General features: G+C 46.8%; 1 protein-coding gene across 3 annotated transcripts in view; it reads right to left on the reverse strand.

Moving 5' to 3' along the window:
• The window catches only part of lamb2l (laminin, beta 2-like), a 171607-nt gene that overhangs the window by 21924 nt on the left and 135257 nt on the right, over positions 1-14426 (reverse strand). For all 3 annotated transcript variants that reach the window (XM_060835294.1, XM_060835295.1, XM_060835296.1), the window contains 5 exons: positions 13908-14283; positions 10965-11149; positions 7718-7959; positions 1450-1653; positions 331-475 (listed from right to left, as the gene is read on the reverse strand). In XM_060835294.1, the coding sequence (XP_060691277.1) occupies positions 331-475; positions 1450-1653; positions 7718-7959; positions 10965-11149; positions 13908-14283 (1152 nt within the window). The remainder of the gene's footprint in view (positions 1-330; positions 476-1449; positions 1654-7717; positions 7960-10964; positions 11150-13907; positions 14284-14426) is intronic.

Consider the following 14426-nt stretch of genomic DNA (forward strand, 5'->3'; position numbering starts at 1 on the left):
CAGATCAGCCATGAACCCACTGATTTGTATCTCAAACCCCATAGGCTGAATGGCCTACTTCGGCTGTTTTGTTTTATGGGTTTTTTTGTATCGCACCCCGTGTTGTCCCTGTCCTGGGGAGTGTTTGATGGGGGACAGTGTAGAGGGAGCTTTACTCTGTATCTAACCCCGTGCTGTCCCTGTCCTGGGGAGTGTTTGATGGGGGACAGTGTAGAGGGAGCTTTACTCTGTATCTAACCTTGTGCTGTCCCTGTCCTGGGAATGATTGATAGGCACAATGTAGACGAAGCTTTATTTTTAGTCTAAAAGAGCAGAGGGAGCATAACTCACCATTGAGAAAGTCTTTCACCGCCTTAATGAATTTGCGTAGATCGTCCACCGAGGCGGTGATGTGGTTTTTTGTGTTGGATGCTTTCTGCAGTGTAGCAGCAGCTTTAGATTTAGCCTCTTCAGCTTGGCTGTGTATCGCCTCAATCTGCGGACAGATACAGAGCATCAGCATTCTGATAGCGTGCTCAACGCTTGGTGAGACCACCCAGCAGCAAATGTGTGGCTGTTCATCCCCTCACACACTCCTCAGGGCAGTGCCTCATTCAAACCAAACTTCCCAACTTAGGGACAGAACAAGAGAGCCCACCACATTCCCACCCGGACACTGGAGCGGTTTCCTGTTGGACGTTGCAGGAGATTGCAATCAATAGATAGTGGTGGGAGGAGGAGAATTCTGGAATGTTAGGTAAAGGTCTCTGATTAAATACCAGTCCCCTATCTCACATCAGCTTGAGAGAAAATTAATGCTGGATTCAAAACACAGACTCTGTTTTTCTCTCTTGCCACATGCTGAGATGGTTCAGCACTGTCTGAATTATTTCATGATTTGGAGATGCCGGTGTTGGACTGGGGTGTACAAAGTTAAAAATCACACAACACCAGGTTATAGTCCAACAGGTTTAATTGGAAGCACTAGCTTTCGGAGCGTCGCTGTTGGACTATAACCTGGTGTTGTGTGATTTTTAACGTTTAATTATTTCAGATTTCCAGCATCCACCGTATTTTGCTTTCATTGTTGTTCCATGGAAGAAGAACAGAAATGACATCATTAAAGCAGATTAACGGTTTCAAATGTTGGTGCCCAAATCCGATGTGATTGTACTCCTGCCTCAGAAACTGTCACTGTCCATTAACACTGATTTCCAGATGTTAGGATGAATTATCCTCATGGCTCTGCACTGAGTGTTTTCTGTAATTCTCCCTCTTATTCTTCCCTTTTCCCTCATCCATTGCATCTTCGTCTACACCCTCCAACACCCACCCATCACGCTGCATTCCTCCACTCCCCAGCTTCTCCTGTATTCCCCATGTATCACTTAATCTCATTCCTTCGCCCTCACTGTCCCATTCCCACGTCGCTCCCTGCTCTCTCTCTTTCCTCTCTGCATTGCTACCTACCCTTTGAGAGACAGAGTCGAGTTGGTTCTGAATGTCCTGCAGCATGATGGTTGAGTTGGTTGCTCTCTGCAGGGCCTCCATGGATTCACTGAGAGCCCCAGAGCAGCTCTCTCCTCCACACTGACGATTCCCCGCATCATCCTGACAATTGGCACCACCGCACGGGTCTGTATCGCAGCTCTGGCCCCTGGACGAACCACACACCTGGATCGCGACAGTAAACACAGTCAAAAAAAGTACCCAGCTTTCACTGAACTGGCTCAAACAGATTTTCTTAAATCAAGAACCAAGAGTGTAGCCATTACTCCACTTGCCAGTGGCTAGTTCAACCAAATTGAACCATCTCGGCTTTTACATTCTATTCCCTGTGCAATAAAAATAACATTCCGTTCCAATCCAGTTGCTGAAGCTGATCCTAATTTTTTGTAATTCATGTACAGGATTCCGATGTACTCCGGTGTTATGTAATCTCACTCGATTTAAATAGCAGTCAGAATTATACAGCACAGTAACAGACCCTTCGGTCCAACTCATTCATGCTGACCAAGTTCCCCAAACTAAACTCGTCCCATGTAACGAGGGGTTCTCAGGAAGGATCACTCGATCTGGAACATTAACTTTGGTTTCTCTCCACAGATGCTGCTAAACATGCTGAGCTTTATCAGCAGTTTCGGTTTTTGTTTCTGATTTCCAGCATCTGTAGTTCTTTATTTTTGTTCCCCATTTGCCTCTGTTTCTGTACGTCTATTCTTCCTGATAAAGTGAATAAATTCACATTCACCCACATTAGGTTTCATCTGCCAAACGGTGGCCCAATTACTTCACCTAGGAGAAAGTGAGGACTGCAGATGCTGGAGGTCAGAGCTGAAATATGTGTTGCTGGAAAAGCGCAGCAGGTCAGGCAGCACCCAAGGAGCAGGAGAATTGATGTTTCGGCCATAAGCCCTTCTTCAGGAATGAGGAGAGTGTGTCCAGCAGGCTAAGATAAAAGGTAGGGAGGGGGGACTTGGGGGAGGGGCGTTGGAAATGCGATCTTCTTCCTGACCTCTCCGCCCCCACCCCCACTCCAGCCTATCACCCTCACCTTAACCTCTTTCCACCTATTGCATTCCCAATGCCCCTCCCCAAGTTCCTCCTCCCTAATTTTTGTCTTAACCTGCTGGACACACTTTCCTCAAGAAGGGCTTATGCCCGAAATGTCGATTCTCCTGCTCCTTGGATGCTGCCTGACCTGCTGCGCTTTTCCAGCAACACATTTTTCAGCAATTACTTCACCTGTCTAGTTCTCTTCGCAGACTCCTTACGCCATCTCACAAATTACTCTTGGACCTGGATATATGATACCAGCAGAACGCTAAGGGAATTCAGCACATCCACAATGTCTCTTCTCAACATTTATGCATGCACCATAGAAAGCACACACCTGACACATCACAGCTTGATATAGTAACTGCTCTGCCCAAGACCCCAGGAAATTACAGAGAGTTGTGAACACAGCCCAGGCCATCTCAGAAACCAGCCTTCCACCCATTGGCTCCATCTATACTTCCCATTGCCTCAGGAAAGCAGCCAGTATCAAGGACCCCGCCCACTCCGGGTATACTCCCTTCCATCGGCAGAAGATATAAACGTTTGAATACATATACCAACAGATTCAAGAACAGCTTCTTCCCCGCTGTTACCAGACTTATGAATGACCTCTCAAATAATATATCTGCGCCTTCTCTGTAGCTATAGCACTGTACTCTGCATTCTGGTCTATTATCCTGATGTACTTATGTCAGGTAGAATTTGTCTGGATAGCATGCAAAACACAACTTCTCACTGTATCTCGACACACGTGACAGTAATAAATCAAATCAACATTTAACTCAACGCCTCTGGTCCTTTCAGCCACATCATTAATTATAACTCGTTACACCTTGCCAACCTGAAAATGACTCATTTATCCTTCGTCTCTGCTTCCTGTTTGCTAACCAATCCACTAGCCATCCAAGTATCTTACTCCCTACACTGTCAGCTCTAAGTTTGCTACTAACCTTCGATGTGGCACATCATCACATATCTTCTGGAACCGACTGTACAATATATCTCCAGCCTCATTCACGTGGCTCAGAACTTCCCACAGAAATCTCCGATCACTTTCAGGGTGACTTACAGCTGGAGAAGGTGCAGTTGTTCTCCCAGGGGCAAAAACGTATGCGAGGTGTGTGTGTGTGCACGTGTGTGTGTGTACACGTGTGTGTGTACACGTGTGTGTGTACACGTGTGTGTGTGTGTATGTACGTGTGTGTGCGCGTGGGGGAAGGGATGAGATTTGATTGAGTTGGATAAAGTATAAGGTCACCAAAGATAAAGGATTCCTATTTACTGATGGCACAACAGCTGAAGGGACACAGGGTTAAGGCTTTGACCCACCTTCCTTAAGACCTTTAATGAAGGAATAATGATCCGAATCAGATTTATGACTGTTAAATCACATATTAATTTATCTATCCTCTTTGTCCATAAGAACATAGTATCAGGAGTAGGCCATTCAGCCCCTCTGGCCTGACCCACCACTCATCGAGATCATGGTTGATCTGCTTCCATTAATATCTTGAAAATGTCCATCAAACTGACCTATAATTTTCTCAATCCCAGTGTTTGGTTAATCTGCCTTTGTAATTTCACCCTCAGAGTTAGGGTCTTATTCTAGTGACTCGATACCCTCTCTGAAGGCAGTTCCTGAGGCATGGAGCTCAGGAGGTAAAGCTTCAGCCCTTTGTATTCTATTCCTCTCAATAGAAAGATCAGCATTCCCCTGGCCTTTTGGATTATTCTTGTACTTGTTGATGACATTTTAACGCTGTTTACTTTGAATCCCAAAGCTCCAAGAATGTTCCCTGTTCATTTTCCACCATTTAGTAAGGAGAGAACGGAGAGCTCTTCATGTTCAAAGTGGATGAACTTCTCTTATTTCTGACACTGAAGCATTGGAGCAGGCGTAGGCCATTCGGCCCTTTGAGTCAGCTCCATCATTAAATGCTGATCATCCAACTCAGTCCCTTGTTCCTGCTTTTGCCCCAGGCTCGTTGATCCCTTGAGCCCTAAGAACTCATCTAACTCCTTCGTGAAAACATTCTATGTTTTATCCTCAACTGGTTTTATACACGGGAGCATTCTACTCTCTGGGTGAAGACATTCTCCACATCTCAGTCGGAAATGGCCTACCCCATATCTCAAGATTGTGACCCTAGGTCTAGGTCCCCTGGCCATTGGGAACACCCGTCCAGTGTTAATTCTGTCTAGGCCTTTAGAGTTTTGTAAGTTTCTATGAGAATCCCCCTCATTTTGCTTAACTCCAGTGAATATGGTCCTAACTGATCCAATTTCTCCTCATACCTCACTCTGCAATCCCAGGACTTAGTTTGGTGAACCTCCAGTGCACTTCCTCCATCACCAAAACGTCCTTTCTCAGGTAAGGACTGCACACAAAACAGCACATAATCCTCCAGCTGTGGCCCCGTGTAATTGCAGTGGGACATCCCCGCTAGAATCCTCTCGCTACGAAAGCCAACTTATCATTTACCTTGGAAGAGCAAATTACTGCAGATTCTGGAATCTGTACTGAAAACAAAAAATGCTGGAGGTCACACTGATCAGGCAGCATTCATGGAGAGATGGGAAGCTAACGTTTTGAGTCTGGATGACTCTTCATCCCCTGCTGCCCCTGAACACTTACTCTCAGCGACTGGTGAACAAAGATTTTCAGGTCTCATTGCACCCCGCCCCTTTCTCAGTCGATCACCACTCAGATAATAATCTGCCTTCCTGTTCTTGCTCCCAAAGTGGCTAACCCCACACTGATCCACATTAAACTGCATCTGCCATGCATTAACCCACTCCCTCAGCCTGTCCCCATTACACTGAAACATCTCTGCATCCTCCTCATAGCTCACCCTCCCACCCAGCTTTGTGTTATCTGGAAACCTGGGGATAGTACAGTCAGTTCCTCATCTAAATCATGACTATATCGTGTGAATAGCTGGGGCCCTAGCACTGACCCCTGCAGTATCCCATTACTCACTGCCTGCCCCTTGGAACAACATCTGTTCATTCCTAACCTTGGTTTCCTGTCCATCTCAATATACTAGCCCCCAAACCCATGTGCTTTAATTTTGTGTTTTATTTGTCACAGTTTTGTCTATTTACTTTGTCTGGGAACATTCACGCTTGTTTCTAAAATGACCAATTTTGTGTCAGCAGCAAATTCAGATATCCCATCATCGAAGTCATTTATCAAAAGGATGAAGAATTGAGGCCCCAACACAGATCCTTACGGGACTTCTCTCATCACACACTGCCCATCCAAATACCTGCTCATTCATCTGGCTTTGCCTCCTCCGTTCAACAGGTTTCTAATCCAGCTCAGTAATTTGTCTTAATTCCATGGATTTCAGTTTTAGTGAACAGTCACGTCAGAGGGAATTCACCAAGCTCCTTCAACTCATGGGGTGGCACAGTGGTTAGCACTGTTACCTCACAGCACCAGGGACCCAGGTTCAATTCCCACCTTGGGCAACTGTCTGCATGGAGTTTGCACATTCTCCCAGTGTCTGTGTGGGTTTCCTCTGGGTGCTCCGGTTTCGTCCCACAGTCCAAAGATGTGCAGGTCAGGTGAATTGGCCATGCTAAATTGTCCATAGTGTTAGGTCCCTTAGTCAGGGGTAAATATAGGGAGGTGGGTTTCTCTTTGGAGGGTCGGTGTGGACTTGTTGGGCTGAAGGGCCTGTTCCACACTGTAGGGAATCTAATCTAATCAACTCAATGGAGAAATGCTGTTCCCTCTCACTGATGATACCTGTGTAGGCAACACAGATGTTTGTTTTGGGTGCGAGTTGGAGTCGGGAATATGGGGAAAATGTTTTTATCACAGCGAGCGGTAACAACCTGAAACCCACTGCTCAGATTGGGAGCAGAGATGACCAACCATTTCACAAAGAAGTTGAATGCCTACCCTAGGAAAAAATAACTTGCAGAGTAAAGGGGAGAGAGCATGGAATGGGAAATCCAACAGGAACTCGGTAGGTCATTCTTCCGAAACAGAATGCATCATTGAACTTAAAACGTTAACTTTGCTTTCCCTCCACAGATGTTGCCAGTTCTGCCGAATCTCTCCAGCAATTTCTGGCTTTGACTCTGTGCCTCCCTTAACTCTTCGAAAGAGTAACCAATAAGAATAAAGAGCTGAATGGTCTGTTTCCGTGCTATACCACAGTTTGGATGCTGCCTGAACTGCTGTGCTCTTCCAGCACCACTGGTCCAGAATCTGGTTTCCAGCATCTGCAGTCATTGTTTTTACCTTCTGTGCTATACCAGTCCATGATTCTTATTGATCGAAGACTCTAATTTAAATGTATAGATAGGGGCTATATAAAGCCCCTATTTACTTCCTGATGTAAACAAGGAACCTCAGGCCTTTGCTGGCAATGTACAAGTGTCTTTCCAGAATCTTCTCAGCACGTGATCATACTCCAGCTTAATAAAACAGAACAAAGCACATCTCAATATGATCATCCTCGCATCGTAGACAGTTATTGTTTGCACACAGGCTTCTCTTGTTGGACAGAAACAACTTGTAAGGAGTTTAACCTGCCCATGACCACACCTCAGGTGAGGCTGAGAACTCAGCCTGCATGGTGCCTTCCTCACTTTACATCACAACCCACCTCCCCAGCCAACTGAGCTGGCCTTGAACTGTCACATACAGTCAGCTCCTGCCACCTGATGGCCAGAGATGGAACAGCAGCAGTGAGATTTGTCCAAGCCAGCAGAAACTCTGAAAACATCACATTACATTTTCAATGCAATTTTAAATATAATGTCACGAGTGCTGGGCAGAGGCATAAACAGCCAAAACATAGATATTGAAGCAATCAAGGAGCTCAGGGATCTGACGAGATTCTGAAAGGGGGAGAGCAAGGTTGAGCAGTGGGGAGGCTGAAGAACTTAAATTGGAGCGTCTGTGCTCCTTAACTGGACAGACACCTTGGGGGGACCTAATTCACTGACTCCGTGAAAATCTTACAGTCGGGTGTCCTGATAGGTGGAGAAAGACTGGGACCCAGCAACACCAACACGAACACACACACACACACACAGACAAATACACACAGACAAATACACACAGACACTCTTTGCCTGTTTCCAGTTCATAATGATTTTTCTGAGGCTACTTTTATAGGCTGTATTATCGCCGCTGTGAGAATGAGATTTACTCCCTGACCTTCTCATTGATGCTTTCCACCATTAGCTCCTTGACTTTATTCTCCAAATCCTTCAGCTGTTTCCTCTGAGCAGCCATTGACTTTCGGAAGGTATTTTCCTGTTCCTGAAGGAGTCTCTCTGTTTCATGTCTTGTATCCTCTGATTGTACAATTGGGCTGTGTGGACCAGATACTGACCCGTTCACCACTCTCTCAGCTTCACAGGATTCCTGGTAAGACTTGAGCATTGAATCATAGAGCTCTGTAAAAGACAGGTTTCCAATCATTAACGTTTGAGAAGTTTCTCAATGAGCTGGATGTACATGGTGCATTTCATCAGGGAGTAAAAATCATTGATAAGATGAGGATCCATCACCCACTCTCTCATCAGACAGTAGGAAGCTGCCTTATTGAACAGAATGGCTTATAAGATGCTGTAGAGGCCAGTGATGAGTGAATCAGGGAATGGAGTCACATTGAACCCCAGACTGGGTAAGGACAGGGGGTTTCCAACATTCATGAACTGGCTGGGTTTTTAGGACAATTTCACAGCGTCATTGTCACTTTGACTGACCCAAACGGTCTGATTTTTTAATTCTTACAATCGAATTTGAATTCTCAAACTGCCCTCTGTGGGATTTGAACCCATGTCATAGAGTCTTGCAGCACGGAACCAGGCCCTTCAGCCCAACTCATCCATGCTGACCAGGTTTCTAACTGAATTAGTCCCCAGTATTTGGCCCACATTCTCTAAACCTTTCCTGGTCCAAATGTCTTTTAAATGTTGTCATTGTACTTGCCTCGATTACTTCCTCTGGCAGTTCATTCCATATAAACACACCACCCTCTACATGAAAATGATGCCCCTCATGTTCCTTTTAAATCCTTCCCCGCTCACCTTAAACCTGTGCCCTCTAGTTTTGGACTCCCCTACCTCAGGGAAAAGTTCTTGACTATTCACTATATCCACGCTCCTCATGATTTTATAAACCTCCAAGATCCTCCCACAGTCTCCTACACCCTAGAGAAAGAAGTCCCAGCCTATCCAGCCACTCCTTACTACACTGACCCTCCAGCCTCAGTAACATTCCTGTAAATCCTTCTTACACCTTTTCCAGTTTAACAACAGCCTTCCTTTAACCGGGCAACCGCAATTACACTCAGTCCTTCAAAAGTGGACTAACCAATGTCTTGTTCAGTTGTAACATGACATCCCAACTTCTGTACTCAATACTCTGACCAATGATGGCAGGTATGCTGAATGCCTCCTTCACTGCCCTATCCACCTGTGAAGCCACCCCAAGGTCTCTTTGTTAGACAACACTCCCCAGGGCCTTATCATTAACTGTGGAAGGCCTGCTCTGTTTTGTCTCATTAAAGTACAACAGCTTGCATTTATCCAAATTAAACTCCAGTTCCCGTTCCTCGGCCGCTGGTTCAGTTGATCAAGATGCTGTTGTAATCTTAGATAAACGTCTTCACTCTCCACTACAGCACCATATTCTGTTGTCATTCACAAACTTACTAACCATGCTTTCTATATTCTCATCCAAATAATTTATATAAATGTTACATAATGTTCCTTGGATTATTCATTTCTTAATCCCTTCTACGTAATGGGGTAAAATCTAGAGAAAGATATCCCGTCATTGGAGGCAGCGCAGAGAAATACATGCAGCTGATCCCAGGGATAGAGGTCAGTCTTATGCAGAGAGGGTGAGTCAGTTGGACCTGTACTCATGGGGTCTAGAAGAGTGAGTAGCGACCTAATTGAAAGCTACACATTTCTCAGGGACCTGTAGAAAGATTGTTTCCTCTTGTGTTGAGGACCAGAGCGAAACCTTTCAGAATAAGGGATTGCTAATTTCAGACAGACTGGGGAGGAATGTCTTCCCTCAGAGGGGAGTGAATCTGTGGAATTCTTTACTGCAGAGGGCTGTCAGGGCTGGGTCATTCAGGATATTCAAGACAGATTTTTAATTAGAACGGGAATCAAGTGTTATGGAAAAAGGGAAGGAAAAGGAGTTGAGGATTATTGGATCAGCTAGGATCTCACTAAATGACAGGGTCGACCCAATGAGCTTTATCTGTTCCTACATCTTTTGGCCTCTCACAAAGAGTACTTGGGGTGAACAGCATCAATACACATAAGGGGAAATGAGATGAAACAAAAGGGGAGATGGATGTGGAGGATTATGATGGTGGATTTAGATGAGGAACAATGAAGGAGGTGTGAGTGGATCATAAATTGCAGCATGGATTGGTTGGACCGAATGGCCTGTTTCTGAGCCACATTTCCAGTGCAATGTGATGGTCATCAGTCCAAGCCTTCTGTTCATAAATCTATGCTGACTCTCAGATCAGCTTCAAAAATGCAAAATGTTCAGGCAGCCTTGGTGCAGCTCCATAACCACCTCATTCTCCTGCCTCATCTTTTAGTGGAGTCACATTCACAATATCCCAAATTATAGAAATGATTCCTGAATCCAGTGCAATCAGGAACTTCCTGCCTGACAGGGTGACTAAAGTAGATTCCATAAGAACATGCAAAAGGCACTTAGATCCAAAGCCTAATGGACAAGGCTCTGGTCCGAATGCATCTGGAACATTGTGAGCAGTTTCAGGCCCAGTACCTAAGGAAGGCATTGGAGAGGCTCCAGAGGGGGTTTACAAGAACGATCCAGGGGGAGAGGGGCTTGTCATGTGAGGAGCGGTTTAGGACTCTGGGTCTGTACTTGATGGAGTTAGAAGGATGGGGGTGGGGGGAGGGAGGGGGAGCAGTGTGATATGACTGAAACTTAACAGGATACTGAGAGGCCTGGAGAGAGGGACATGGAGAAGGTGTTCCCAGCGGTAGGAGAGACTAGGACCCGAGGCACAGCCTCAGGGTAAAGAGACAATCCTTTAGAACTGAGATGGGGAGAAACCTCTGCAGCCAGAGGGTGGGGAATCTGTGGGACCCATTGTTGCAGAGGGCTAAAGGGGCCAAGTCACTGAGTGCCTTTAAGACACAGATAGATTGGTTCCAGATTGAAGGTTACAGGGAAAACGCAGGAGAATGAGGTGGGGCAGACCTGATGGGGCGAATGGCCTAATTCTGCTGTTGTGGTCTTATGAAAAAATAAAATCACAGAACATTGGGGAAAGAGCAGAACTGTGCGTTAGGAGACAGGGACAATGGTTCCAAATAAACTTGCTCTGAACTGTGTGCTTTTATGATTTGTGAATTCTACTGAACTGAGGACACTTAGCTGAATAAAAACACACCTTTGAAGTTTGACGTGATAAATTTCTGCAGCTCCTTTGTTTTCTCGATGAGTGACATGTTGAGAATCCTCGATTCCTCCTCCAGCTGGTTAATATCCCTTTCTGCTTTGTTGTTTTTCGCCTCGGTCCTGGCTGTATCTTCTGTCAGAGTGTCCATCCTCTGTGACAGTTGCTTCATCTCCTTCCTGAGGGACAGTAAAGGAACATTCACTCTACTGGGACACTGCAAAAACCCACTGACTCAAAACCCAGGAGTGAGTGGAGCTGTGTGGTGGGATTTGGGATGGTTATTTTCCATTTGTGAGAGATTTATCTGTGAAATGCAGGACTAGAGTCATAGAGATGTACAGCATGGAAACAGACCATCACACAACACCAGGTTATAGTCCAACAGGTTTATTTGGAAGCACTAGCTTTCGGAGCGCTGCTTCTTCATCAGGTGGTTGTGGAGAATAAGACTGTAAGATACAGAATTTAATCAGATTATATTCCCTACAGTGTGGAAACAGGCCCTTCAGCCCAATACGTCCACACCGACCCTCCGAAGAGTTACCTACCCAGACCCATTTCCCTCTGACTAATATACCTAACACTGTGGGCAATTTAGCATGACAAATTCACCTGACCTGTACATCTTTGTGACTGTGGGAGGAAACTGGAGCAGCCAGAGAAAACCCACACATGTAAATTCCACCAGACAGTTGTCTGAGGCGGGAATCGAACCTGGGTCCCTGGTGCTGTGAGGTAGCAGTGCTAACCACTGTGCCACCAATTTTGTTTCTTCCTGAGGCCTTCCATGTTAGGTAGATAGATCCTGTTTCTCACAGGCCTGACAGTTACAGGAATCCATACTCAGAAATATCCTCAGTCCTACTGAGTGCCATGAAATTTCCCTTCCCACATTCTGAATACTTTGTTCACAGATTCTGAGTCTTGAAGCTTAATAAACTCCAATCAAAGAGGGTCCCAAATTTATAGCAAAAGTTTACAGTGTGCTGCAACTGAAATTATATATTGGAAAAGACCTGGATTGTTTGTTAAATCTCTCACATTTTAGAATGGCCATGTTGGTTTCTGTTCTTTCATATGTAAATGAAGGAGCGGCGCTCCGAAAGCTAGTGCTTCCAATTAAACCTGTTGGACTATAACCTGGTGTTGTGTGATTTTTAACTTTGTCCACCCCAGTCCAATACCAGCATCTCCACATCATATACAAAGGAACCTCAATTATCTGAATGTGATGAGCGGGCACTGTTTCGTTCAGATAATCAATTATTCAGTGAATCGATTCAACGCCTTTCCTCTGGGGCTTGGAGTTTTAAAGTCTGCTCCCCGTTCAGGAGACTGTAGCATAACATGCGCGAGCCCAACCCCACTGTCCAACACCGCTCCCCCACCCCCACCCGCCCCTCCCTGCCCCCACCTCCACCCTCCCACAGCACCCCCGCCCCCTCTCCGGGGCAGCCAGACTCAAAAACAACAACAAGACTGCTGCTGCTCCTGCCATTTGGGTGGTGAGTCTCCAAATAGCATGCGCGCGTATACACACAGACACACAGACACACGCGCACACACACACACACAGACAGACACACGCAAACACAGACACACAGAGACAAACACAGACAGACAGACACAGACACACGCAAACACAGACACAGACACACGTAAACGCAGGTCAGGCAGCATCCGAGGAGCAGGAAAATTGAGTTTTCGGGCAAAAGCCCTTCATCAGGAATGTCCAACCCGTCCATGCCGACCAGATATCCCAACCCAATCTAGTCCCACCTGCCAGCACTCGGCCCATATCCCTCCAAACCCTTCCTATTCATATACCCATCCAAATGCCTCAAAGCAACCAGTGCTAGACTCAGTGGACTGAATGGTCTATTTGTCCATGAAAAGATTCCACCATTCTATGACAAAGAGTGGTGTCCCTCAGGGTACACACAGGACGGGGAATCCAATCAGGAGCCTGGGTCTTCAGAATAATTAAAGGCGGTAAATGAGTGATCATGACTCTGGGCTCAAAGGGGCAGACATCCTGAGTTTAGGACCAGAAACTGAGCGATATATAAGTGCCAGAACTGGGCAGATAGCTCAGAGGAATGTGGCGCTGGAGGAGGTGATGGAGTTAGAGAGGGGTGTAGGGGCTGGAGGAAGTTACAGAGATAGGGAGGGGGTGTAGGGGACTGGAGGAGGTGACAGAGATAGGAAGGGGGAGTAGGGTTGGAGGGGGGTTACAGACATGGTGAGGAGGTGTAGGGGCTGGAGGGGGTGACAGAGAAAGGGAGGGGGTGTAGGAGCTGGAGGAGGTGACAGAGATAGGGAAGGGGTGTAGGGGCTGGAGGAGGTGACAGAGATAGGAAGGGTGTAAGGGCTGGAGGGGGGTTACAGAGATAGGGAGAGGGTGTAGAGGCTGGAGGAGGTGACAGAGATAGGGAGGAGTGTAGGGGCTGGACGGGGTGACAGAGATAGGGAGAGGGTTACAGAGATAGTGGGGGGGGTGTAGAGGTTGGAGGGGGTGACAGAGATAGGGAGGAGGTGGAAGGGCTGGACGGGGTGACAGAGATAGGGAGGGGGTGTAGAGGCTGGAGAGGGTGACAGAGATAGGGACGGGGTTACAGAGATAGGGTGGGAGGAGAGAGTTTAAGTTGAGGCTGGGTTAGGGTCAGACCAAGGGGCAGGTGTGGACCTGTATCAGAGCACAGTGCAGGGTTAAAATTAACTAAATTTTAATATCCATCCAGTGTTGCTCAGGAGAGGAAGGGAATAGATTTCCGAAAGGATTAAGGAAAAGAGTGAGGACATTTGATTGGAGGGTGTGTGAGGATTGACCGGGGTAGGTAAGCTGCCGGTGATCCATGGAGCTGTGAGGGCAGCCCTCAGTCGGACACTCTCTCCCTCCCACAGGGCCCCCCTGCTCTCTGTGCGTCTCTCTACCTGAGACTCTCAGCCAGACGGTTCAGCTGGTCCAGAGTTCTGGCGCTGGTGAGAGGTTCCTCGTGGAGCAGTGTCTCGACATGCTGTAGCTTCTTCTCCAGCTCCTGGAGACTGTCGTTCCCTGCTCCAGCTGCCCCAGACATGGTGAGACGATGCACTGCCTCCTTGAGAGCTCGCAGCCTCTCCCCTAACTGTTTCACCTTCTCGTCCCACAAATCGAAGCAGGGATGACACCGAGCACAGCTGGGGGACCGTCCATGGTAACCTCGGTTACACTGGTCACACCGAGGGCCAGTGAAGCCTTCCTTACAGAGGCAGCGGCCAGTAGACCGATCACATTGTTGTATCTCGGAACCGTCCGGATCACAGTCACATGCTGGGGACAGACGACAAGGGGTTAGGATCACTCAAGATGTTGCAGCCTTAAGTCCCAGGTGGTGCTGAGAAACAAGGATCCAATGGATTAGACACTTGCTGCTTCATTCCACCAGGGTCACACTGATACAGCACGGGGTTAGA

Source organism: Hemiscyllium ocellatum, chromosome 14, assembly GCF_020745735.1.
Source record: "Hemiscyllium ocellatum isolate sHemOce1 chromosome 14, sHemOce1.pat.X.cur, whole genome shotgun sequence".
Lineage (NCBI taxonomy): Eukaryota > Metazoa > Chordata > Chondrichthyes > Orectolobiformes > Hemiscylliidae > Hemiscyllium > Hemiscyllium ocellatum.